Source organism: Abramis brama, assembly GCF_963993115.1.
Source record: "Abramis brama genome assembly, chromosome: 8".
In the NCBI taxonomy this organism is placed as follows: Eukaryota; Metazoa; Chordata; class Actinopteri; order Cypriniformes; family Leuciscidae; genus Abramis; species Abramis brama.
This window is the reverse complement of record NC_139970.1, coordinates 42,191,128-42,217,507: the sequence shown is the minus strand read 5'-3', so window position 1 is coordinate 42,217,507 and position 26,380 is coordinate 42,191,128. Positions and strand designations below refer to the sequence as shown.

At 36.0% G+C, this 26,380-nt stretch overlaps 1 protein-coding gene across 1 annotated transcript; it reads left to right on the top strand.

The window, feature by feature from the left end:
- Positions 1 to 1,713: 1,713 nt before the first annotated feature.
- On the top strand, positions 1,714 to 26,356 carry pfkla (phosphofructokinase, liver a). The gene is made up of 22 exons (XM_084122403.1): positions 1,714 to 1,992; positions 3,393 to 3,466; positions 3,565 to 3,642; positions 5,500 to 5,689; positions 7,468 to 7,633; positions 8,654 to 8,698; positions 10,246 to 10,354; positions 11,382 to 11,477; positions 12,639 to 12,731; positions 13,302 to 13,427; positions 14,183 to 14,247; positions 14,389 to 14,452; positions 15,328 to 15,474; positions 16,901 to 16,971; positions 17,053 to 17,140; positions 17,863 to 18,015; positions 19,164 to 19,328; positions 19,573 to 19,634; positions 20,197 to 20,308; positions 22,343 to 22,442; positions 22,622 to 22,727; positions 23,202 to 26,356. The coding sequence occupies exons 1-22, from the start codon at positions 1,908 to 1,910 to the stop codon at positions 23,347 to 23,349; spliced, it is 2,343 nt and encodes a 780-aa protein (XP_083978529.1). The 5' UTR covers positions 1,714 to 1,907; the 3' UTR covers positions 23,350 to 26,356.
- Positions 26,357 to 26,380: the final 24 nt, after the last annotated feature.

Here is a 26,380-nt window from a genome sequence, read left to right as displayed (position 1 = left end):
CAGAAGTGTTTTGAGTCTGGATTTGAAAGTGACTACAGTAGGAGCACGTCTGATCTCCTCTGGAAGCTGTTCCAGCATAATAGCTAAAAGCGGACTCGCCATGCTTAGAGTGAACCCTTGGTGTTTCTAGCTGATATGATCCTAATGATCTGAGTGATCTGTTGGGTTTATATTCAGTGAGCATATCTGCAATATATTGAGGTCCTAGGCCATTGAATGATTTATATACCAGTAATACTTTAAAATCAATCCTAGATTTAACTGGGAGCCAGTGTACAGACCTGAGGACTGGTGTGATATGTTCATATTTTCTGGTTTTGCTCAGAATCCTGGCGGCAGCGTTCTGTATGAGCTGACACTGTCTTAAGGCCAGTGAGGAGTCCATTACAGTAATCCACCCTGCTGGTGATGAAAGCATGAACAAGTTTCTCTAAGTCTTGTCTGGAAACAAAGCATCTTATTCTTGCAATATTTTTCAGATGATAGTATGCTGATTTAGTTATTGCTTTGACATGACTACTGAAACTAAGGTCGGACTCTAGTGTCACACCAAGATTCCTGACTTGATGTTTAGTTGTTTGACCCCTAGAGTGAAGGTATGCGTTCACCTTGAGAACTTCATCTTTGTTTCCAAATGCAATGACTTCAGTTTTGTCTATGTTTAACTGAAGAAAGTTTTGACACATCCAACTGTTGACTTCATCAATGCATTGGCACAGGGAGTCAATGGGGCTGTAATCGTTAGGCGATAGGGCTAAGTAGAGCTGTGTGTCGTCTGCATAGCTGTGGTAAGCAATTTGGTTCTTTCTCATTATTTGGCTCATTGGGAGCATATACAGGTTGAACAGGAGTGGCGCAAGAATTGAGCCTTGAGGGACTCCGCATGTCATGGATGTCCACTCAGACTTATGATCTCCTATACTCACATAATAACCTCTCCCATCTAAGTATGACCTGAACCATTTTAGGACTATCCCAGAAAGCCCCACCCAGTTTTCCAGCCTGTCCAGAAGCATGTTATGATTGACAGTGTCAAATGCAGCACTGAGGTCGAGTATACCAGCACTGATAATTTGCCTGAATCAGTATTTAAGCGAATATCGTTTATTATCTTTATGAGCTGTGCTGCGGTCGGAAACCAGTATCGGAAAGTATCCATTCGAGCATAAGAATTTGTTCAGCTGATTTGTTTTAAAGCATTACATGTTTTCAGTTTTTGTTTGTTTTTAGTTTGATCCAAAATATTTAGATATCATTTAAAGTCATTTTAAAAATGTGAAAAATGTGGTTTCCATTAAGCCCATTTCTTTTTATGTATATGGTATTTTTCCCAATAAAAGAAATAACTGTTTAATATGTTGTTCTTTACATTCCAAATTGCCATTCTGAGTATTAAAAAAGCACACCAAATAATACACACATTTATCATACACTTCATTTTTCTAAAGGTTTCTAAATCTTTGAGTAAATACAGTGAAAAAACAGATGCAAAATATTTTATTTTTCTAGTGCACAGTATTCACAGGTACATGAAATATCAAGCTTAAATAGGCTAAAAAGCAAAACTTTATATAACATCTCATGACTCATTTCGGTTAGGGTCATTGCAACACATCTGCACTGCAGCATCATTAATCTCGCAGATCTTTAGTTGCTCTACAAGGAAATCGTGCAGTTCGACGCGTCGCATTCGCATTGTGCCAAACCCACCGTGCAACTGGTGTGGAGAGACGTCAGCGCGCGTCAGGGGCGTCCTTGCGTCTGCTTCCCGGAAGGTCAATCTGCGCAGGAGACCCGACGCGACGCGCTGCAAACGAGCTTCTCCGAACCACTGATTTACAGTGATATACTGTTATCCCGCAGAGCAGAAGCGTGTTTAGCGGAGACTTCGACGCGACGCGAGCAGAATGAGTTCCGCGGGGCTGGAGAAGCTGCGGATGACCGGCGCGGGGCGAGCGATCGCCGCACTGACCAGCGGAGGAGACGCGCAAGGTGACGCAGGGCCACAGATACACACACACACACATTTACACTAGTGAAAGAGTCACTGGTGTCACTTTTCTTATGGGTAACACCAGTGACTCCCATCTCTGAGTTATATAGGCAAGCGTGTTTGTTCATGTCATGACAGCAAAACGCAAAAGCAAAGGTTTATATAAGACAAGATTTAGATTTTCACCGTGAGATTAAATGTCCTGCACTGTCTCCTGGGCAGATTCAGACTTTCAGCTGTTTTTGAGTTTAACATGCATTATGTTTATGCTGTCGCTCCACCGGTTGTCGTAATTATTCTAGAAGATCTATATAAATCTGGGTAACAATCCTTGTTACATGTACTTACCATAGTAATAACAGTAAATTATGCATAATTACATGCAACTAACCCTCAACCAAACCCTAATCCTACCCTAACCCTATAGTAACATGTAGTTAATTAATATTACTCAGTACTTAAATATATAATTACACTGTAACAATGACACCTTAAAATAAAGTGTAACTTAAATCTGTGATGCTAATGTAAGTAGTAAGTACAGTACTGGATGAGCAGGACCTGCCAGATGAACACACTTGAACCGGTCAAGAACAGCATATTTCACATAATAAATGTAGCTTATTTTTTATATATTGTGATTTTATTTCCATATAAATGAAGCACTTTTTAACCCTCATTTGCTCTATGCTGTTATTGATATGATGATTATGCTGATATACTATATCGTACCAGACAGGGTTATTATAGTTAACTAAAACTAAAACAATTTAAAAAAAAATTGTTACTTATAATAAAAATAGTGCTGTCAAATTGATTAATCGTGAATAGTTGCATCTATCATAAAAGTTTGTCTAACATAAAAATGTTTATATAATATGTCTATATGTTAAATATATATATATATACACACACATACACATATATTAGATAAAAAAACAAACTTTATCGTGATTAATCAACTAGACAGCCCAAATATATATATATATATATATATATATATATATATACTGTATATGTGTGTATATATATATATATATATGTATATATACTGTGTGTATATATATATACTGTATACACACACACACACACACACATATATTATAAGCCTTAATGTTAAATGCGATTAATCATGATTAATCGGTTTGACAGCACTAAATAAAATGATAAAAAAACAGTTCAATTAATAAATACATACTATAGTATTATATAATCATATTAAATATTATAAAATATATGTAATATTTTAATGGACAGGTTTTGTGAGGTCGTGTCAGATGTGCATTTTGAGTTTACACTGTATTAAAATCCAGAAACTGATTATTACTCGCTACTGATGATTGTAATCAAACTTCTGAATATGAGGATGAAAGGCTGAAACTGAACGTCTCTCCGTCAGGAATGAACGCAGCGATTCGTGCCGTGACCCGGATGGGCATCTATGTGGGCGCCAAGGTGTATCTGGTGTATGAGGTACTCCTGCCAACATTGGGAATTGGGAATGTATGGATGATGAAATGTGTGTTTACATGATATATGAGTATTAATGTGAGTATTCACTTTGATTTCAGGGGTATCAAGGACTGGTAGACGGAGGAGACAATATTAAACTGGCCAACTGGCAGAGCGTCACCAATATAATTCAGCTGGTAAGATCTGGACTCAGATCAGTTTAGATCCAGACAGAAGTTCTTGCTGAGAACATCTGTGCCTGAAAAACAGTTATCATAACTCTTCTTTCTCCAGTACGCTACCGTTCAAGAGTTTGGGCTCAGTGAGATTTCATTCATTTATTTTTAATACTTTCATTCAGCAAAGATGCAGTGATTCCTGAAGCATCATGTGACACTGAAGACTGGAGTAATGATGCTGAAAATCCAGCTTTGATCACAGGAATAAATTACACTTTACTATATATTCACATAGAAAACAGCCTTGTTAAATTATAATAATATTTCACAATTTTAACTGTATTTTTGGCCCTAATAAATGTAGCCTGGGTGAGCAGAAGAGACTTATTTCAAAAGCATAAACATTTCTCACCGACTTTTTGAACGGTAGTGCATACATGTATTGGTTAATAAACTAATATATTATTTATTCACATTTTAGTTTTCATATCAAGTTTTTTGTAAAATCATGTGCATTTGTCAGTTCTACTAGTTTTTCTATTGTTGTTAATTAGCTTTATTTTTATTCAGCTTTAGTAATTTTAGTAACGCATTTATGTAAGTTAGTTGCCACGGCAGCATTTCCAATATTTAAGTTTGTCATCTAATCTTTATATTTAATATCAGCTGTATTTGAGTGACTGAAAGTGATGTTTTAGTTGCAGTGAAACGGCTGTAGTGAAGGTTTACTCTGAACGCTCCTCTTGTTGAGTCTCTCTCTCTCTTCTGTCTTCTGCTCTGTGTTCTCCGGTTAAGCTGGTGAACTGGTAAGCTGTCCTGCTGCATGTGCTTTCATCCAGCCTGAGAAAATAAAGATATCAGAATAACAAAGGCAATATTAACATCTATAGATGCTGCAGGTAGTGCTGGAAATGCAGTAGTTTGGCCTTATGAAATGTCCTGTATGCAGTGACTTCAGTCTGAGTTTAAGATTATATTATTACTACTCAAGATTTCTATGATTCTGTGATCAAGTGCATCCATTATTAAGTGTTTATGGAGACTGTTAAAGGGACGGTTCACCCAAAAATGAAGATTCGTTCATCGTTTATTCTCCCTCATGTCATTTCAAGCCCTTATGCTGTTGTTGTTTCAGTGAAATTGCACTGTTGAACTTCCGTCTGCTCTCAGAGTTCATTTGCAGTGACGTTTGTTGATGCATTGCGCAGGTCATAGTTGCGAGCTTCATGTTTGTTGTAACTGAATGAAATTAATCAATGCAGCATTTTTTCATCTGATTGACAGAGGAGATTATCAATAGCTTGGAATATAGTGCATGAGTCACATGGGCTCCTGTTCGGGTACTTTAGTGGTGCTTAACTTTCTGCACGCATGCATGTAGACTAGGGGTGTAACGATACACTCATGTCACATATCACGATACTGAACTCACGCTACGATATTAGTCTGATATACAGATATTCACTATCCACGATACATGTTGTTGCATTTTTGTATTGCGATATATTGTGACACGATATATTATTACACCCCTACTGTAGACAGAAATGTGTTTAATAACAGCATATAGCTTCGGAATGACATGCAGGAATTAGTCAGTAAAGCCAGTATTTTCATTCTCTGGGTGAACCGGTTTTATCGATCCCGAGTGCAAACTCTGTTCACTCAGTGAGTTTGTGTGTGTGTGTGTGTGTATGTCCGCTCACTGACTGCTGTGTTTCTGCTGTTTTCCTCAAACTCACCGTGATGCATGAGGCTGTTCTGGCGCAGCGCTGACGTGCATTTATGCCTGTGCTGAAGCATTGCAAATAATAACTGTATATGATTACAGACTCGCGTCTCTAAGCGTCTCCTCTGTGTTGTCGTCCTCCACAGGGAGGAACGGTGATCGGCAGCGCCCGCTGTAAGGCCTTCACCACGCGAGAGGGACGTTTAGCGGCGGCCTTTAACCTGGTGAAGCGTGGCATCTGTAACCTGTGTGTGTGTGGAGGAGACGGCAGCCTCACCGGAGCAAACATCTTCCGCTCGGAGTGGAGCGGACTCCTCCAGGAGCTGGTGGAGAAAGGTACCAAATATCATTAAATGTGGAAAACAGAGCTTTGCTATTTACTTAAAGGACTAAATTGAATTTTTTGTGAAGTTTTCTGCCCAAAAAAATAGGGGTTTGCATGATATATCGGCCAACATATCGGTATCGGCCAACATGTTCAGGTTTACTATTGTTATCGCCCGATAAGAACATTTGGCTGATATATTAAAGCCGATAAATAATGGATTATTTCCTTCAGCTGAGACACTTCAGATGCACACTGTTCAATATGATGGTTTTGAATTGCTTGAAATATGATTGAAATCACTTCAAAAAGGACAATATGGTTCAGTGCAACATTTTCAGCACAAGTCTGTCATATCGGCTACATAAAAATATAATGAGAACATTATAATTGTGTGTTTGGGACATGGATTTTAATGATGAGACTTTTGTTTTTTAAATCAGGCTCATAAAAATTTTATACAAATTTGGATTTAGATTTATCGGCCAATATATCGGTTATCGGCTTTCAAATATAAAGAATTATTGGTTATCCGTTTCAACCAAAATGTTCGGATCGGTGCATCCCTAAAAAAGGTCATGAAAGCAGACTCAAGCTCATAAATGATCAGTCGGGCAGTAAAGTCTCCTCAAGATAAGAATCATAAAGCTGTATCAAAGTGTCAAAACAAGTCATTGACTCATCAGTGTTCAGGAAACCATTTTGAGATTGTAGTTTCCCAAGATACAAGCTACTCATAATGTCAAGATCAGCTACAGTCAACTAGTTAGCTCTGCTACAAGTTACTAGCAAAAAGTTGTTCCTTATTTATTTATTTTCATATTAATAATAATATTATTTATCTTCTTTACATGGCATTAAGGTTATTATTGTTAACTACACCTAAAACCCTTAAAGTCCCCTGTAGTCAATCATTTTATCCCTTAAAACTCATCTTTGATCACCAAAATGACATATTTAAAAGGTTTTTCATTGAAAAAAAAGCCTTCATGCCTTAAAATATCTTGAATGTAACTCGACACCCTTGCCTCATTTAGTATGCGCGGTTCTATGAATATGCAAATGAGCCCCGCCTCCACTCACTCAGCTCAGAGATCCACTGGTTGACGATCACACGTTGATCTGATTGGTTACAAGGTAGTTTGTGACGTCAGAAACACCAGCGATTTCAAAGCGTTTTTGAGACTGTCTTTGGTTCACTGCAGTTTTAAGGAGAAAATACTCAGCAATGGAGTCGACTTATGAATTTACACATGGTTTGTCTTAAAGCATATTAAAAACACCACATAGACATATAAACAACATTAAAAACTTGATTTTCACCACAGGGGGACTTTAAAAACATTTCTGTTAGTTGAAGAAAGCTGGAATAAAATATAAATATTGGTTGAAAAACTTAAATAAAAATTAGAAATGTTGCCTTGGCAATAAACTGAAATAAGCTTAAACTGAAGAAAAATGACCTAAATTACTAATAAAATGACAAAAGCACATAATGAAATTACAAAAAATGCAGCTAAAGTTAACATGAAAACTAAAAATATAAAAAATAAAAGTAAAAATTAAAATATGAATAAAACTAAAATAAAAACTGGCATGAACAATAAAAGTCACAATTAAAAAGAAATTGAATGGATAACATAACACTAAATGCTACTAATCTAACTCGAAAATGTTGATGAACTGCAGCATTCTGCTAAATATTTCCCCACAAAGGAAGTCTTTGGACTGATGTGAACTATATACACATATTTATGAACTATATCACATATACGCGTTTTATTGACAGGTCGAATCACGGCAGAAACGGCCCGTCAGCACGGGCACCTGAACATCGTGGGTCTGGTGGGGTCCATCGATAATGACTTCTGTGGAACCGACATGACCATCGGCGCTGACTCGGCCCTCAACCGCATCACTGAGATCATCGACGCCATCACCACCACCGCCACCAGGTCCAGCTCAACTACAGCATTCTCATCTTCATTTAGCTTATCGAAAACTGAAATAAAAACAATATTCACATATTTAATAAAAAAAGTCAACTTTTTAATTTTGTTTAAATTGATGTAATAAAATAAATCTAAAACTGAATAAGAATTTATAAAAACACATATTTAAAAAAAAAACTACTAAAAATGACAGAAAAGCAACAAAATTACTAAACCTTTGGCTGAAATTAAAATGGAAAATATAAAAATAAACGTTAACTAAAATATAATATAAAAAAGTAAACTTTAATTTAGTTGAACTTGATGTAATAAAATAAAATAATCTAAAACTGAAGTAAAAATGAATAAAAACTACATGTTTTAAAAAAAAACTACTAAAATGAGAGAAATGCAAAAAAAAATATACTAAAACTTAAATTTAAACAAAAATTGAAATTTAAAAATAAAAATAAACATTAACTAAAATAAAATATAAAAAAGTAAACTTTTTAATTTCATTTAACTTGATGTTCTAAAAAACTAAATGTAAAACTGAAATAAAAATGTATAAAAAACTATACAGATGTTTAAAAAAAATGACAGGAAAAAAAACAAATTTACTTAAACTTTTAACTAAAATTAAAATGAAAACGGAAATATTAAAAACAAAACAAGAAAACACTAAAATGACAAAAACTTACAACAAAATGACTAAATCTTAAATGGAAAATCAAAATGGAAAATATAAAAATAAAAGCTAATTCAAAATATTATTAAAAACTAAAATTGTATCTCAACGATACTCAAATGACACTGGCTATAAGACTTACTGTATGTAGATAAGAAAATATAATATAATTAATGGGAAATTGTCTGTGACTGACGACTGATTTCCTGTTGTTTGTTCAGGAATGTGTGGAATTCTCGTCTTGTCTCGTCTTGTCTCTCTTGTTCTGTTGCGACAGTTGCACGTAGGCAGATGTACATTAAGACAAGTTTTCATCATTTTAAGTGCTCACTTTGTGTTATTGATCTTTTTTCCAGCCATCAGCGCACGTTTGTGCTAGAGGTCATGGGTCGCCACTGCGGGTGAGTGTCCTCGGCAGAGAAAAACTGCACACACACCAAGAAGATCATGGGAAGATTACAAACATGTTTAGATTTGAGATTATGTGTACGCTGTAGCAACCACACAGAACACCCAAACATTCTAACAGTGCCCCTAGCAACCACACAGAACACCCAAACATTCTAACAGTGTCCCTAGCAACCACACAGAACAGTCTTGGCAAACACCCAAACATTCTAACAGTGTCCCTAGCAACCACACAAAACATCTTGGCAACCACCCAAACATTATAACAGTGCCCCTAACAACCATCCAGAACATCTTGGCAACCACCCAAACATTCTAACAGTGCCCCTAGCAACCACACAAAACATCTTGGCAACCACCCAAACATTCTAACATTGCCCCTAGCAACCACACAGAACATCTTGGCAACCACCCAAACCTTCTAACAGTGCTATAGCATCCACCCAGAACTTACTGGCAACAGTTATTTTCAGTATTGTTTATATAATATTACAGTATTTATTAACATTTTTAATACTGCTAATTTTCTGTTTTAGTTTTAGTTTGCTTTTTTAACTTCACTAGGTTTTTTTCAAAAGCTTTAATATTTATTTCAGTTTTTGTAATTTTTGTTCTTCAAATTATATTTCTATAAACTTTAGTTGCCAAGGCAACATTTCTAATTTATCTAAAATAAAAAGGTTAAGTTTTATAAATACTTTATTTCAGTTTACCTTTATTTTAAAATGTTCCTTTTTCCTTTTAATTTTAGTTAAAGTTTTAGTCATTTGTGTATTTCTGTATATATATATATATATAGTATTAATTCATTTTCATTTCAGTTTTAGATTTTCTACTGCAATTCAATGCTCTGCTGTTTATTTTATAATTTTCCAAAATGAAAATTCTGCCATGATTTACTCCTCCTGACAGGTTTGGATGAGGTTGAGTTAATAATGTCAGAATTATAGTTCTGTCATGACAACTCTCTGAGTGTTTGGTATGGTAATGGATATGATAATATAGATATGTTTAGTCTTGATGGAATAGATCTGCTACACTGCTGCTGTACAGTATAGCGTACATGAATGACCCGTAGCGGATCTGCACAGGTGGAGCTGGGGAAGGTGGAGGGTTTCTGAAAGCGTTCTGCACTGCTACAGCTAATGCCAGTATTTGAAGGTTGAGCAGTGAGCTCATTGGCTACTGATACAGCAGGAACCAATCAGCTGTGTCCTACAGAGGCTCTTTTCACTCCCATTATAAAGCTTGGAAGAGCCAGGATATTTTTTAATATAACTCTGATTGTGTTTGGCTGAAAGAAGAAAGTCATACATACCTAGGATGGCTTGAGGGAGAGTAAATCATGGGCTAATTTTCATTTTTGTGTGAACTAACCCTTTAAGGACCGACCAGCCTGTGCCATCTAGGGTTTCATGACAGAACTTTTTACTTTTAGGGTCACTGATGTTTTGGGTTTTAGAAGAGCACATTATAAATAAAGTGCATTATTATGCTCAGTGACGTCCAGAATGTGACTGTAGTGTTGGCACTGACACAGGTATCTAGCGCTGGTCTCAGCTCTGGCGTCTGGAGCCGATTGGCTGTTCATCCCTGAAGCTCCTCCTGAGGACGGCTGGGAAGAGCTCATGTGCGCTCGACTGGGAGAGGTGAGATCACTTATAGATCATTAAACACACTGATGGAGCACACATGATGGCATTTATGAAACACACACACACCTAAAGGGGGTTTATTCTGAGATAGCACACTCAGACACACACACACACACACACCTAAAGGGGTTTTTTTCTGAGATAACACACTCACACACACACACACACACACCTGAAGGGGGTTTATTCTGAGATAACACACTCACACACACACACACACACACACCTGAAGGGGGTTTATTCTGAGATAACAACCGGCTGGATGTATATTATCCCGCTTATTACACTCCTAATTGCTACATAAGTAAATAATTAGACACGAAATATTGATCTGAGTTGAAATATTTTATTAGCTCTTTAAACGCAAAACTTCGCGGAGAGAGCAGTTTCAGCGGCAAGATCAAACTAGACGGACATTTAAGAGATACGGTATAGTCATACCACTTATTACACAGCATTTCAACACATAAATAATTATGGAGATAAGAGATATTGATTTCAGATTAAACTGTTTTAAAATCGTACCTGTTTGTATCCTATAATCCAACAGTGTACAAAACAATAGTCACAAAATGGCCACCGCTGCGTTTGTATGAAACGAGAGAGCGAGTCCACGATACTGGATGGCATAATTAAATAACTTTACACAAAATATTGATTCGACTGAGTTTTAATATTTTATTAACTCACAAAATGCAAAACTTCCATGAACAAAACCCGTTCCTAGCGAGTGTATAGCGCTGCTGACTTCAGTGACCCGGATGAGCCTGTGTTTCTGTTTTCAGCGGTATGTCATTCCCAGATAATCGGATGGCGCGATTGACCAATCAGAATCAAGTATTCCGCAGAGCCGTGTAATAAAGTATTTCATTACATGGCAATCTGATGCTTGATTCTGATTGGTCAGTAGCAACATTCAGAGGTCAGTTATTCCCCAATAAGAGTGCATTAGCACCTGCAGACGGGATAGAAATAACAACAGCCCAGTTTGACTTTATGACTACTGGATGTGTTTGCTCAGAGCCGCAGTAAAGGATCCAGACTGAACATCATCATCATCGCTGAAGGAGCCATCAACAAAAGCGGTGAGGCCATCACCTCCAACTACATCAAAGACGTGAGTGAAGCTCTTCAGAGCGGGAGAAAAGCTCTTAAAGGGACAGTTCACACAAAAAAACATTTACTCGCCCTCAAGTTGTTCCAAACCTGTATGGATTTCTTTCTTCTGCTCAACACAAAAGAAGATATTTTAAAATATATGGGTAACCAAAAAGTTGATGGACCCTTTTGACTTCCATAGTATGGACAATAAAATTACTATGGAAATCAATACCGACATTTTACCAACATTTTTCAAAATATCTTCTTTTATGTTCAGCAGAAGAAAGAAACTCACAAAGGTTTGGAACAACTTGAGGGAGAGTAAATGATGACAGAATTTTCATTTTTGGATGAACTATCCCTTTAAAGTCATTTTAGTACATGCTAATTCAATTCCTATAGATATTATTTACACCTGCTTTAGTTTTTTCATAAAATTTACAATAAGTTTGCACTTATTAAATGTTAGCCATATGTTTTCTAGAAGTGATATGAACTTGTGGAAGCTTGTTTCCGCCACAGAACAACAAAAAATAAGGTATTTCTTGTAATTGTCTCACAATTCAGACTTTTATTACTCGCAATTCTGAGTTTACATCTCACAATTCTGTGGAAAAAAAGTAAATTACCAGTAATAAACTTGGAATTGCTCAGAATTGTGAGAAAAATTGCAATTAACTCGAGTTTATATCTCACAATTTTTACTTTTTAATCTCGCAGTTCTCGAGTTTATATCTCACAATAAAAGTCAGAATTGCGAGTTTTGAACTCAAAATCGCAAGATATAAACTCGCAATTTGAAAGAAAGGAAGTCATAAATGTACCTTTTACCTCTGCAAGGAAAAAGTCAGAATTGTGAGATAAAAAGTCGCATTTACCTCTTTTATTCGTTATTCAGTGGTGGAAACAAGCGTCCGCAGTCTTCTGATAAAAAGTCTTCTATAGAGGCATTTTAAAGCTGGAATTGAATTTCTTTTCATACATTTTGCAACACTTATTTTCTGTGAAGCTGCTTTAAAAACTTTAAAAATGTTTATTATATAAAGCATTATAGAAACAAATGTGTGGGAAAAAGATACATAAAACAAGTATCAGCAGCTCTCTTCTAACCATAGACTAACGCTGCTTGACCAATCAGATGTGTATAAATGATCATGTGATTTGTGATTGCTTGCAGCTGGTTGTGTCTCGTCTGGGTTATGACACTCGGGTCACTGTTCTGGGTCACGTCCAGAGGGGCGGGACACCGTCAGCCTTCGACAGAGTTCTGGTAAATAAACACTTTCAATTCAAAGTGCACTGTGTAATATTTAGGAGGATCTGTTGACAGAAATGCAGTATCATACACATAACTATGTCTTCAGTGGTGAAAAGACCTTACATAATGAACCGTTGTGTTTTTATCACCTTAGAATGAGGCATTTCTATCTACACACACCGCGGGTCTCCTTACATCGACGTGTTTCTACAGTGGCTCTAAATGGACAAACATGTTTTTGTGTTGTTCTTCGTGTAAAGAAGCGAGCTAAAGTCAGTGAATAAAACACTGACACAATGATGAACAAGTTACAATAATATTCACAATAACATAGTTTTACTGATTAATTAAGTAAAAGTAATTTCTTAATTTATCTTTGTAAAGAAACCTCTTGCTTAACTGGCTACTCTCTGATGTCTCAGACGACGACATCACTTCCTGTCGGCCACCATAACTTCTGTTGGTTGCAATTCGTAACCTCGCCACTAGATGCCGCTAGAAATTACACAGTGCACCTTTAAACCCTAACAGTAGTTTTGAGTAGTGATGTTGAAGTGAGGCTGTGGATGTTTTGTCCTGTAGAGCAGTAAGATGGGTGTCGAGGCCGTGGTCGCCCTGCTGGAGGCGGGACCGGACACCCCCGCCTGTGTGATCGGCCTATCAGGGAACCAGGCCGTGCGTCTCCCGCTCATGGAGGCCGTAGAGATGGTAAGTCTTCAGTAGTGCACCGGTTTTTAATCCCAAGTTTTTTTTTATACAATTTTGCAGACATATAAAGGGTATTACATCAATTACAAAATGAGACAAGATGTCTGGTAAGAGAAACAAGAAACAAGAAACAGTAATCTTAAAAAATTGCATTAAAAGCCTTTTGATATACCAAACAGTTCATTTGTAATGCACTAATGAATTTGACAAGCAATCTTTTGTTTTGTTTTTGTCTCAAATAATTTCTCACATTATTAAGGCAAGACACCAAGCGAATAGGGTAAAATGTATAACTAATTGATAACCCCATACCTCCCTAGTTAATTAAACACTAAAGGACATTCTTTGATTTTGCTGACATTTTAGAGTTAAAAGTTTTAATAGAGGGGATTTTGGATTTCTCTTTTTATATCTCCAGAAATCAGACTATCAACAACCAAATATATATTATGTAGATGTGAACATGTTCTATAAATCAGGCGAATAATAAATGAACAAACCTTCAGTGTATAGATAGGAATCAAACTAAAGTTTGGTGTGTGTAAATCTGCTGAAGTGGAGATTTCTGACCTTTAAAGATAAGGATTGAAACTGAAATCTGTAAACACAAATAAAGTGTAATAAAATAAACACTTAAATGTGTATTTGGGAAGTTATGGAAGCAAAATAGCTCAACATTAACCAGTGCATGAAAAACAATAGTTTTGTCAAGTTTATCTTGCCTTAAGAGAATAATGTGACTCTCTCTCTTACAGACTAAAGAGGTTCAGAGGGCCATGAATGAGAAGCGGTTTGAAGAAGCCATCCAGTTACGGGGCAGGTGAGACGCTTCGTTTCAGATTCACATGTGAAATTCATTATCATCTGTGTTTATTAGCAGATAAACCTGCTGAGGTCAAAGTTTGAGCTGACTGATTTCCACACAAGCGAGTAATAATGAATCAAATGATTCTGTTTACAGGAGTTTTGAGAACAACTGGAACATTTATAAGTTGCTGGCCTATCATAAACCTGCTGCGGTTCAGGTAACACACGAACACTAAAGCTGATTTTACAGCATTATATGTGACCCTGGACCACAAAAACAGTCACATGGGTACATTTTTTGATATTGAGATTTATACATCATCTGAAAGCTGAATAAGCTTTCCATTGATGTATGGTTTGTTAGAATAGGACAATATTTGGTCGAGATACAACTATTGTAAATCTGGAATCTGAGGGTGCAAAAAAATCGAAACATTGAGAAAATCTTCTTTAAAGTTGTTCATTTATGTTCACGATTGTGCTGCATTCACTCACAAAAATAAATGTTTTATATATTAACAAAATATCTTCATGGAACATGATCTTTACTTAATATTTAAATGATTTTTGGCATAAAAGAAAAATCGATAATTTTTTGACCCATATAATGTATTGTTGGCTATTGCCACAAATATACACGTGCGACATGTGACTGGTTTTGTGATCCAGGGTCACATATACAAAACTGTAAACTTTTACATTCAAGTCATTTTTTGCAACTGGTACTTATACATTTTTATTGTAGCTAAGATATCAGGGCTTATGGATCATAAAATGCTAATCTTAAAGTAAAGTTTTATTTCTACAGCGCTTTATACAATACAGATTGTTTCAAAGCAGCTTCACAGTGATAAACAGGGAAATAACAGAATCAATGATGCAAACATCAAATATTAGACAAATTCAAATTCTCTAAAGTCTAAGTGTCTTAGTGTAACAACATTATTTTTTTTTCAATATTTTTGAATAATTCCATTTAAAATGCATAGACTTACATTAGAAAAGAGCAGATTGTTGGTGCTCAGTGAAGGGTTGCTTTGGTTATGTGTTCTTCCATTATATCCCAGTTTCATGTTATTGATTTTGATCTCAGAGCAACTACTCGATGGCCATCCTGAACGTGGGAGCTCCAGCTGCCGGCATGAACGCTGCGGTGAGGTCAGCGGTGAGGGTCGGTCTGGCCACGGGACACCGGGTTTACTTCGTCAGCGATGGATTTGAGGGTCTGGCCAATGGAGCGGTGAAGAACTGTGCATTTCAATGATTTCTTTAATGATACCCTAATCTAGAGATGAAGTTCATGTGTTCATGTCCTCATATAGTGATGAAAACACCACGAGCATCATGCGTGCTTCAATATGTGTGTAGTAGATGAAACTGATTCACACAGAGACACGAAGAACATGCAGACTTCATATTTAACCCTTGTGCATCAGTTCAGAAAAGGTCCACAGTGGACAAAAATGTCTGTAAAAACCGTCATAAAATGTTGACGTTTGGGAGCGCAGACTTAAGTTTGGTCTCATTTTAAAGAAGACCCGTGGCAGATTATTAGTGAAGTAAAAAAAAATTAAACAAATTTTAAAAACAAAGTTATAGAGGTTTAAGTTTATGAAAATTATTTATGAACAATATTTTATATAAAATATATATTTTACGAAACATGCTGAACTCTTAAACTGCTTGAAAATCAAAGCCATAAATCCAACTTTCAGTGAGGTTTTGTTTGGGCGCAGAACCAGATTTTCCCCATTAGATGCAGCAAAACTCCTCTGGAACACAGTGGTTTGTCTGTGATTTGTCTGTGAGTTTTTCTCTCTCAGATATTTCAAGCACACAAATGCACTCACACACACACAATTATTTTATTACACACATACAAACCACACTCTATACCAACACACCCACACAAAATTACAGCTGCTTAATTGATCCAATTGGCTCTATAATATGCATAAGCAGAAAACAGGAATAAAGCGAGTATTTGCTTTATAGGCCAAACCTGAGAAAATGGCACCATCTGGTGAAAAATAGTAAAAAAAAATAATTTTGAAGCCTTGCCAACAGAATGAAAGCCTATTAACAAAGATTGCATCATTTTATAGTGAAATGGCATGAAAAACTGCAGTTTTAATGGGTTTCAATGGGGACATTTTTGTCCAAAAGGTCCTGAGAGGAACTATTTTGTGTTGCTAGTGCAAAATAGATTTATTAAAGGAAATGGGAGTGAAATAGTAAAATTCCAATAAAAATACACACCTGTGCCAAATTTTATGCAGTTGGCATTAACACAGGCAAAGTGATTTAAAAAAACGAAACTGAAAAAGACAAAAATGTCCATAAGGTCGCAAAAGGGTTAGTGCACTGTGTATAGTATTTAAAAAATAGTATTTTTGTGCTTTAATTCCATGACATTTCATGTTACAGTATACTGTAAATTCCATTTCTATGACTGGATTCCATGATTCCATCCATTGATTCCAACCAATGATCCTATTATCCATAATTCCCAAATGCATGCAACAAATGAGTGCAATCCAAATGAAAAAAAAAAAAAAATATATATATACAAAAGGGGGTAGTATAATCTCTTTCTGTTATTTGGAAAGAACAATAGTTATATTAATATTAATGAAATGGTAACATGAAATCCCACTGTTTTTTAGGTAAATGAAGTGTCGTGGAATCAGGTGGCCGGCTGGACGGGTCAGGGCGGATCTCTGCTGGGAACTAAACGGTCAGTCATCTTTAAAAGTCAGTGCATTTTTCACTGGCTCTTTAATTTAATCCCATCTTTGTGACCCTCGATGTTCTCCAGAACCCTTCCCAGCACCTGCATGGAGAAACTGGTGGAAAACCTCAACAAGTTCAGCATCCAGTCACTGTTTGTCGTCGGAGGTTTTGAGGTACACAAACATGTTAATGCAAACTAATAGACATGACACTTATTCTGTGTAATGTGTTTCTTTGTCCTTCAAAGAGCTTCCTTTGTTGCTTCAACAACCATATATATATATATATATATATATATATATATATATATATATATATATATATATATATATGTGTATATATATATATATGTGTATATATATATATATGTATATATATATATATGTATATATATATATATATATATATATATATATATATATATATATATATATATATATATATATATATATATATATATATATATATATATATGTGTATATATATATGTATGTATATATATGTATATATATATATATATGCACTAAAGTTTGTATATTTGTATATTTCTTATTTTTATTCCGGTACCTTTATGTTTATATGATTTTTAAATGTTCCTTTTGTGTTCATTTAGTAAAAATGTAAAAGTGTCACTGCCTTTTTTTTTTTTTTACTATTGCTGATTTCATGGGGGGCAAAAAAATCTTTGTTTTTACATTTTGATATCTATTGAATACTGTCAAAATTTGGAAATAAAATTTGAATTTGTTTCGCCCAGCCCTATTTCCAACCTTTATTATCTTCCATGAAACGCAAAATTAAGTTTTCAATTCAACAACAAAAAAAAGTCCTCGCTGTACTTCCTGATATCTGAATGCACTTTATGATATCTGACTGTACTTTCTGTGGTGTCCAGGCGTACGAGGGCGTACTGGAGTTGGTTGAAGCGAGGGGCTGTTATGATGAATTATGTATTCCCATGTGCATCATCCCTGCCACCATCAGCAACAATGTTCCAGGCACTGAGTTCAGTCTGGGCAGCGATACTGCGGTTAATGCAGCGATGGCCGTAAGTACAGGACTCACAACACACATAAACACTCATAGATATTCTCTTTTAGATTTACTCTTATTGGCATATGTATTTTACTAAACCTAAATGCAACTTGCAAGAAATGGAGAACACAAGAAAATATTGTGGCTCTGTTTCCAAACCTAGTGAGCTGCCTATACACAGTAGACGATTTTGCTAGGGTTCGTCTGTAAACATTTATTTTTTTGAAGTTGTGTCAGAATTACAATGCTTCAGAGAATCCCTTTTTCTGTCTCCCAACCCTACATACACACTTAGAGCAACATATGTGCACCAACACAAATGCTCTTAGTGTAACGCTGTGTAAGATGCCTAACGCTAAAGCAGCATTGCATGTGCAGTTTACTTTGTGGACAAGGCAATCCCATAATGCATCACAAGTGAGATATCAGTGAAAATATAGAAAGAATCAATAAAAAAACTTACAATTTCACCTAATATTTATGTGTCCTGGCTTGCAACTTCAAGGTCATGGGTTTGATTCCCAAGAAATGCATGAACCGATACTATGCAAAATACTGAATATGCAATAGAAATCGATTTCGGTAAAAGCATCAATGTAAAATTTAAATATAAATGTATTTTTATGCTTATTTTTAAAGTTTTTTTATTGCAAATTTTAACAAACATAAGATACAAAGACAGACAAACCTTTAAACAATAAAAAAGTTCAATAGTCAACAAGAAAAAGATGTAAAGAAGCCTCATTTACCTATTGAAAATTATTTGCCAAGAGATGTAAAAGAAAGAAAAGAAAAAGAAAAAATAATAATATTACAATATTAAACATGGCACAAATTCTAGATTTTATTTTTATAGCTTTCTTATTTACAGACATCGAAATTGTATTTAAGTACAAATTCAATTCTCGTTTGAAGATGTCAAAGCGGGGTTTGCTTTTTGTACATTTACATTTATGAATATAAAACTTTCCAATAAATAAAAGGAGGTTAATACAAAAACTTGCTTTGATTACATTTTACATTTTCGGTTTTGAAACGAGGCTTGTATCTGAAAAGCTTGCACACCTGCATACCTTAATCGCAGAAGCTATAAATAAAGATGCCGTGTCGCTGCATTCGTTATCTAGTTTTTGATCTGAAGCTGGTCTGTGTTTCATGAAGAGCTGTGATAAGATCAAGCAGTCGGCCACAGGGACCAAGAGGAGAGTGTTTGTGGTGGAGACTATGGGTGGATACTGTGGATATCTGGCAACCACCACAGGCATCGCTGTCGGAGCGGACGCCGCTTACATCTTCGAAGATCCTTTCAACATCCATGACCTCAAGGTAAGGCTGTGCCATGTTTATCGTCTATGATAGTATCATAATTATTGTTTTAACCATGTGCTAGCTGATATTATGGAGTCTGTTACTCATTTTCCAAACAAAAACAGGCATTGAGAGTGCATTTTAATGGCATAATCATTTTATAAAGCAGTTTAATATACAATAAGTTAACATTTCCCAACGCTCCACATCTACACATGGAAGAATAAACACTGTTTTGCTGTTGCTGTGTCACTTCTTTTAGACCAATGTGGAGCATTTGACGGAGAAAATGAAGAAAGACATCCAGAGAGGTCTGGTGCTGAGGTAACGAGTCCACATTAACAACACAGTTTTGCCCTGCAACACATATTTTAGGTTCACATATAATAATCTAAACTATTGGAATATAATCATAACTAATAATTTCTTATGATGTATGAAAAATGATGTATCCCCCGATTGCAGCAACTTCCATTTTTATGACAGATATTTCGCACCAATTTCCCAGGATGGAAATGGCGTCTGCATCCGAAATTGGGTTACACTTTATTTTAAGGTGTCATTGTTACAGTGTAATTATATATTTAAGTACTGAGTAATATTAAACTACTACATGTACTTAGGGTTAGGGTAGGATTAGGGTTTGGTTGAGGGTTAGTTGCGTGTAATTATGCATAATTTACTGTTATTACTATGGTAAGTACATGTAACATATGTAACAAGGACACTGTAAAATAACGTGTTACCCGAAATTGCATACACACAGAACAGACATCTAGCAAATATTCACAAAATTGTTTGCTTGGGTTTCAATTTTCACCAGTGTTTCTCAGGAACGGCTCACTGCACCTTTAATGACATGAGTGTAAATCTGCTCTGTTCACAGGAATGAGAAATGCCATGAGCAATACACCACTGATTTCATCCATAAGCTGTACTCGGCAGAGGGCAAAGGTGTCTTCGACTGCAGGGTCAATGTCCTGGGACATCTGCAGCAGGTACAGGCTCAGCGTAGTAATTTAACAACTAATAAAGTGACGTATGAAGGGTCCCTTTCAGCATCTCTGTGCATCCTATTAATTATCTTAAAAATCACCTGCTTTTCAGTTTGAAGCACACTTCATAGTTGATTACACACACAAATACTGGGCCCTATCTTGCACCCAGCGCAAATGACTTTGTACACCGACGCATGTATCATTCCTATTTTGCCCCCACGCACAGCAGACTTTTCCCTCCACAGACGCACGTCGGTAAATTAGGGAATGAACTTGCGCTCCCGGGGGCGGTTCAGCGAAAAGAGGAGGCGTGTTCCGGCGCAAACGTTCCCTGGTGCTATTTTGCAGTTTCAGAAAACAATTCCGCCACAGACCAGGAGAAACCTCGTCTAAAGTCAGTGGTGCGTTATTCAGAGGCTATTTTAAGGGCGCATGCTTGGCCATAATGTAGCGTGTGCACAACACACATACACTTTGCTTCTCTCATCTACACACAGACGCAGCAGTTCTCATTTTTGCAAACCATCCATAATTACAAGGAAAAATATTACCACACGAGGGAAATCATTGTTGTGTCCATGAAGATGTGAAAAAATAGGCATAAATCTAGCTTACACATTTACCCAAATTATTATACGCCTGTTTAACCGAAGCTAATTTGGGTGTGTTTCTCCATCCTCAATGTCACTTCTCTGTGTTTTACGCCCTGACGAGAACGTCGGTCTCCTCGGCTGTGAACCGCTCCTGGCAAATCCGCCGTTATAATAGCAAACCGCCATGGAACAAGCGCGCCTGCTCTTAAAGGGAATGTGAGATGACGCTCTGATTGGTTTATTTCAGGTTACGCCCAAACCACACCTATGAGTAATGAAGCGACTTCAGACCAACCCATTTTAGATTTGCGTCGGGCGCAAGAGTCATTTATCCCGCCGGTATAATAGCAACAGCGCCCGAGACCCGCCCACAAAGTTACTTGCGTTTCGCGTTTGATACTTGCGTTTCAGATCGTTAAAATAGGGCCCACTGTGTCAAAGAGCCTACTGTAATTAGGGTTAGGGTTTCTAATTCTAATTTCAATATGTTATTTCTTGCAACTAAACAGCTATTCATATTTAAAAAACCTTTAATGCATAAAATATTTAGGATTGGCATTGTTTAGATTTCAAAACATGCATTCATTATAATAGTGCAAATTTCTTCTGCACAGTTTTTCATGGAAAAACAATAAGCTCCCATTAGTTAATATTAGTTAATGCATTAAATAACCATGAGCAATACATTTGTTACATTGTTTATTAATCTTTGTTAACATCAGTTAATCAAAATTGTTAGTTCATGTTAGCTCAGGTCCATTAAATAATATTAACAGATACAGCTTTAGATTTTAATAATGTATTACTAAATGCTGAAATTAACTTAAACTGAGATTACTTTAGAAGCATTTTTCATTGATAACAATAGGAATCTTATTGTAAGTGTTATAAAAATTTTCATGGATTACTTAAAGTACAATTATGGTGCATTATTAAAAGATTTTAAAGTCCCCCTGTAGTCAATAATTTTATCCCTTAAAACTCATCTTTGATCACCAAAATTACATATTTAAATGTCTTTTCCTTGAAAATAAATTCTTCATGTCTTAAAATATCTTGAATGTAACTCGACACCCTTGCCTCATTTAGTATACGCGGTTCTATGAATATGCAAATGAGCCCCGCCTCCACTCAGCTCAGAGATCCACTGGTTGACGATCACACGTTGATCTGATTGGTTACAAGGTAGTTTGTGACGTCAGAAACACCAGCGATTTCAAAGCGTGTTTTTGAGACTGTCTTTGGTTCACTGCAGTTTTAAGGAGGAAATACTCAGCAATGCTGTCGACTTATGAATTTACACATGGTTTGTCTTAAAGCATATTAAAAACACCACATAGACATAATAACAACATTAACCACAGAGGGACTTTAAGTGAAATTACAACATTGGGGTTTGGCTCTGCTGAAAGAAATGATGTTGTGTCTCTGATGTTTATAGGGTGGAGTGCCGACACCGTTTGACAGAAACTACGGCACTAAACTGGGCGTTCGAGCCGTGCAGTGGCTCACAGAGAAGATGATCGACAATTTTAGACTAGGTGAGAGGATGTTTAAAACTAAATATAACTGTACAAAACATCTCTGTATAAATCAGTTTTTGTGTTTTCCTGCTGAAGTCAATGGTATTTAGTCACATGACAGAACTAATTCTGAGCAGCCGTTTAAACTTTAGATTTCTGCAGAAGATGAAACGACTGAGTGTGTTTGTGTCTGTCAGGTCGTGTGTTTGCTAACACCCCAGACTCGGCCTGTGTGATCGGCCTGTACAAGAAGGTTTTGACCTTCAGTCCCGTCACTGAGCTGAAAGACCAGACCGACTTTGTGTGAGTGACTCTAACAATTACACACACTACACCAGGTTCAGCAGGGGTGAAGTCAGCTTGATTGGGACACTTTTTCCTAGTCAAAAAGTTAAAATTTAAATACAGAAATGTAGCACTTTCATTACTTAACATTAGTTAACTACATTTGTTTTTTTTTTTTGTTTTTTTTTTTTCATTAATTAACATGAACTAAGAATGAACAATACTTCTTCAGCATTTAATAATCTTAGGTAATATTACTATCAACATTTACTTATACGTTATTAAAATCAAAGGTTGTATTTGTCAACATTAGTTAATGCACTGTGAACTAACATGAACCAACATTGAACAGCTGTATTTTTATTAACTAATATTAACAAAGATTAATAACTACTGTAACAAATGTATTGCTCATTGTTAGTTAATACATTAACTAATGAAGCTTATTGTAAAGTGTTCCAGTATCAGTGAGCAGTTTCTCTCGCCCTGCAGACACCGGATGCCCAAGACTCAGTGGTGGCTGAATCTCCGACTGATGCTGAAGATGTTGGCAAAGTATCAGACGTCCTTCAACGAGTATGTGACGGGAGAGATCGAACACGTGACCCGTCGCTCTCTCAGCATCGACACCGGGTTTTAAAGCGACCTTCAACCCGACTGCCACTCCTCCGTTAAAACAGGTGAACGCCTGATGCTTTAGTGAGTGAAGGAGGGTACGACTCGATGTGTGCCTGAACCTGATCTTCTTCTCCATTGGTGGCCTGTATTTGCTTCATCTTTATGCTGGACTGATGCAGAGCATCCAAAACTAGATTACTCCCAGTGTAATTAATAGAATTATTGATACATTTACATTAAAACTGCGTGTTCGTTTCTAAACACTCTCCGTCCACACTGAAATGTCTGAAAACTAGGGGTGTGACGAGACCCTCATGTCACGATTCGATACATATCACAATACTGAACTCACGATACGATATTATTGCGATACTCCAAGACATATGATAAAAGGTTAACAAAACATTTACTGTTGATTAAAATGCTAAATTTGGTATTACATTGTGTGTGTAAATGAATAGTCTTGGACTTGGTTCTGGAAACCCAATGCAGGACAATAGAGACACCAGAATAACAATATTCATGATTCTGAAGCTGAAAACAGAATTATTTTAGACGAATATGCTTGCATTGTCTCACGACTAGATATATTTAAAATAATGTAAGCCACTTTTTACTGGTAACATCAGACATTTGGCATTATCAGGACACACTAATATTCCCCCATTGCATTATTATACATTATATTCAACATTATATATAGTAGTTTAATGTAGTACTGACACTAAAACTCTGAAAACTTGAATTTTTTTCTCACACAGAATTTCTATTTTGGGGGAATTACACACAGTATATATTGTCACAATCCACAAAACATATTGTTGCATTTTTGTATTGCGATATATTGTGACACGATATATTGTTACACCCCTACTGAAAATGCTTAAATCATCTTACTATGTATGCATTAAGCGTAAAAGCTCACTGAGATGATACCGAGAGACCAAATATTATAAATTCCTCAAGCTATTCTTCTGCCACGATTATTTTATTTGCTAAATATCTCACCATTGAATGCGTCCAGTTCACACTTGATCGCCATTCCATGTTTGGTCTAAAACACAACTCTCCTCATGTTTTGCCACAATCACAAGTACATTTTCTGTCATATCTGCAGGAATGTAATATGAAGATTGTACAAAGTAACATTTATTTTTAACAACATTATGGAAGTAAATAGCAGGCGCAATAAACCTGGTACAACCATAGATAACGTATCTATCATTATTACATGGCTTGGTTGAATTCTAATGTAGAATGCGGTGTGTTATTTCTTGATAACAGACCGCTGCTAAGTATAACACACCGTTGCCATGGAAAACAGAGCGTTGCTATGGACGCAGGATTCTAACCGTAGAGACGGAACGGACTATTTTCTTTAGCGGAAGCAATACAATCGTTTTTAAATCAATAAACTACTTTTTTAAATTAATATTTTGTGTCAAATTATTGATTTATTTGGTAGGTAGCCATGTAATAAGCGGGATAATGTAGAGCGAGGCGGTTATTATAGCGAATACAACCCCTACAGACTGATTCAAGATCCCTTCGCTTCGCGTCGTATGATCGTGACTAAACATGCGTCATCGTTTTCAAATACTTCCGTGTTCAAATGTATGCACTTATTAGAGCGTCTTTAGAAAAGCAGGACAAAAACACGTCTCAGTGAAAGGACTACACTTGGAGAAACCACACGTCTGTTTCCGCTCGATTTAAATAAATAATAGTGTGAAACTATTGCTATACATTTAATTTGTTATATATTTGAATCACTTTAGACCGTTTCATCAAAGCCAGCTCGTGATGTTTCTGGTCCTCTAATTAAAATCACCTTGTTGTTAACTATATGCATACACAACTGTGGCAATGTAAAGTTATTTTGCTGTTCAAAAATGTATTTTCCTTGTGCAATGCAAGTGCAACACCGGTCACTTTCAGTGTAGACGGTAACTGTGTTTATTCTTTACACTAAACTGCTGCTGTTAGTTGATAAAAGTTTCTGCAGATTTTACTGTCTATTTCCTGGCCAATCTTTATTCCTGCAGCTTTTCCATGCGGGGAATGGTTTGATGTCGCAGGTAAAGGTGGAGATTGTGAACCAGGTGCTGTGATTGTGAAACATTAGAACAGGTGATGTGTGTCTGTGAGCTTCAGTGTTGTGTCTGTGATATTGTGTCTGTCTATGCAACGTGATTAATGTGAAGCAATAGATAGTTCTAGTGCAGCATGTTTTACATCCCCAGTATTTAATACTCTACATTGACATTCATTAAAAAAAAAGTCTAGAAAATAATCGCTGTAATGAACCAGGTATGAGTGTAAAACAGGCGAATGAAAGTAAAAAAAAATTTTATTTTTGCATTGTGACATTATTTTCATACTCACCAACATGTTTAGCATTGCAGTATTAAGAATGAGATTTTTTGGTTTAATTGTCATTAAATTTCACAATGCTAAAATCATAAAGATCCTAAAAATTTCATTTTGTGCAAAACGTAATTTTTCTCCCGATTTTGGGGGTTTAATATGGCCTGCTTTGGCCAGGTGAATAAACTGCTCAGACTATAGTCATCTGTGGCCGGTTGCGTAAACGGCTTGGCTAAGACTAGTCTTAAAAATTAGTTATATAGAATAAAAATAATTTAAAGTCAAGATAGATAAAAGTTAGATCAGTTTAATGTGAATTGGATATCTTATCTACAGTAACTGCTATTTGTTCACTAGTTCTTAAGATAGTCTTAACATAGTGACTGTGTTTATGCAACTGGAGGTGTTCTTGACAGGTTTTGTCAGAATATTCCAATCTTCCATGTTTAGCAGACTTTCGTATTACTGTCAACAACTATGAAATGGTTATTTTACTGAAATCTCCAGAAGTGTACAGTAAATGATTCAGTTTCTGTCTGTAAATGTAAGCCATCACAATCTAACATGTAAATGATGAATGTCATATTAAAAGGAATGTACTGTCATTTAATAAAAAATACATGTATACTACAATCTATAATAAAAAAATATATTTAAAAATACCTTGCTGTGTTGTAAGTAGAGGG

Coding starts and splice junctions, on each gene's coding strand:
- pfkla (XM_084122403.1), top strand. CDS start 1,908: ATGAGTTCCGCGGGGCTGGAGAAGCTGCGGATGACCGGCGCGGGGCGA. Junction 13,428..14,182: donor TCATGGAGGCCGTAGAGATG/GTAAGTCTTCAG, acceptor TCTCTCTTACAG/ACTAAAGAGGTTCAGAGGGC. Junction 22,728..23,201: donor AAAGACCAGACCGACTTTGT/GTGAGTGACTCT, acceptor CTCGCCCTGCAG/ACACCGGATGCCCAAGACTC.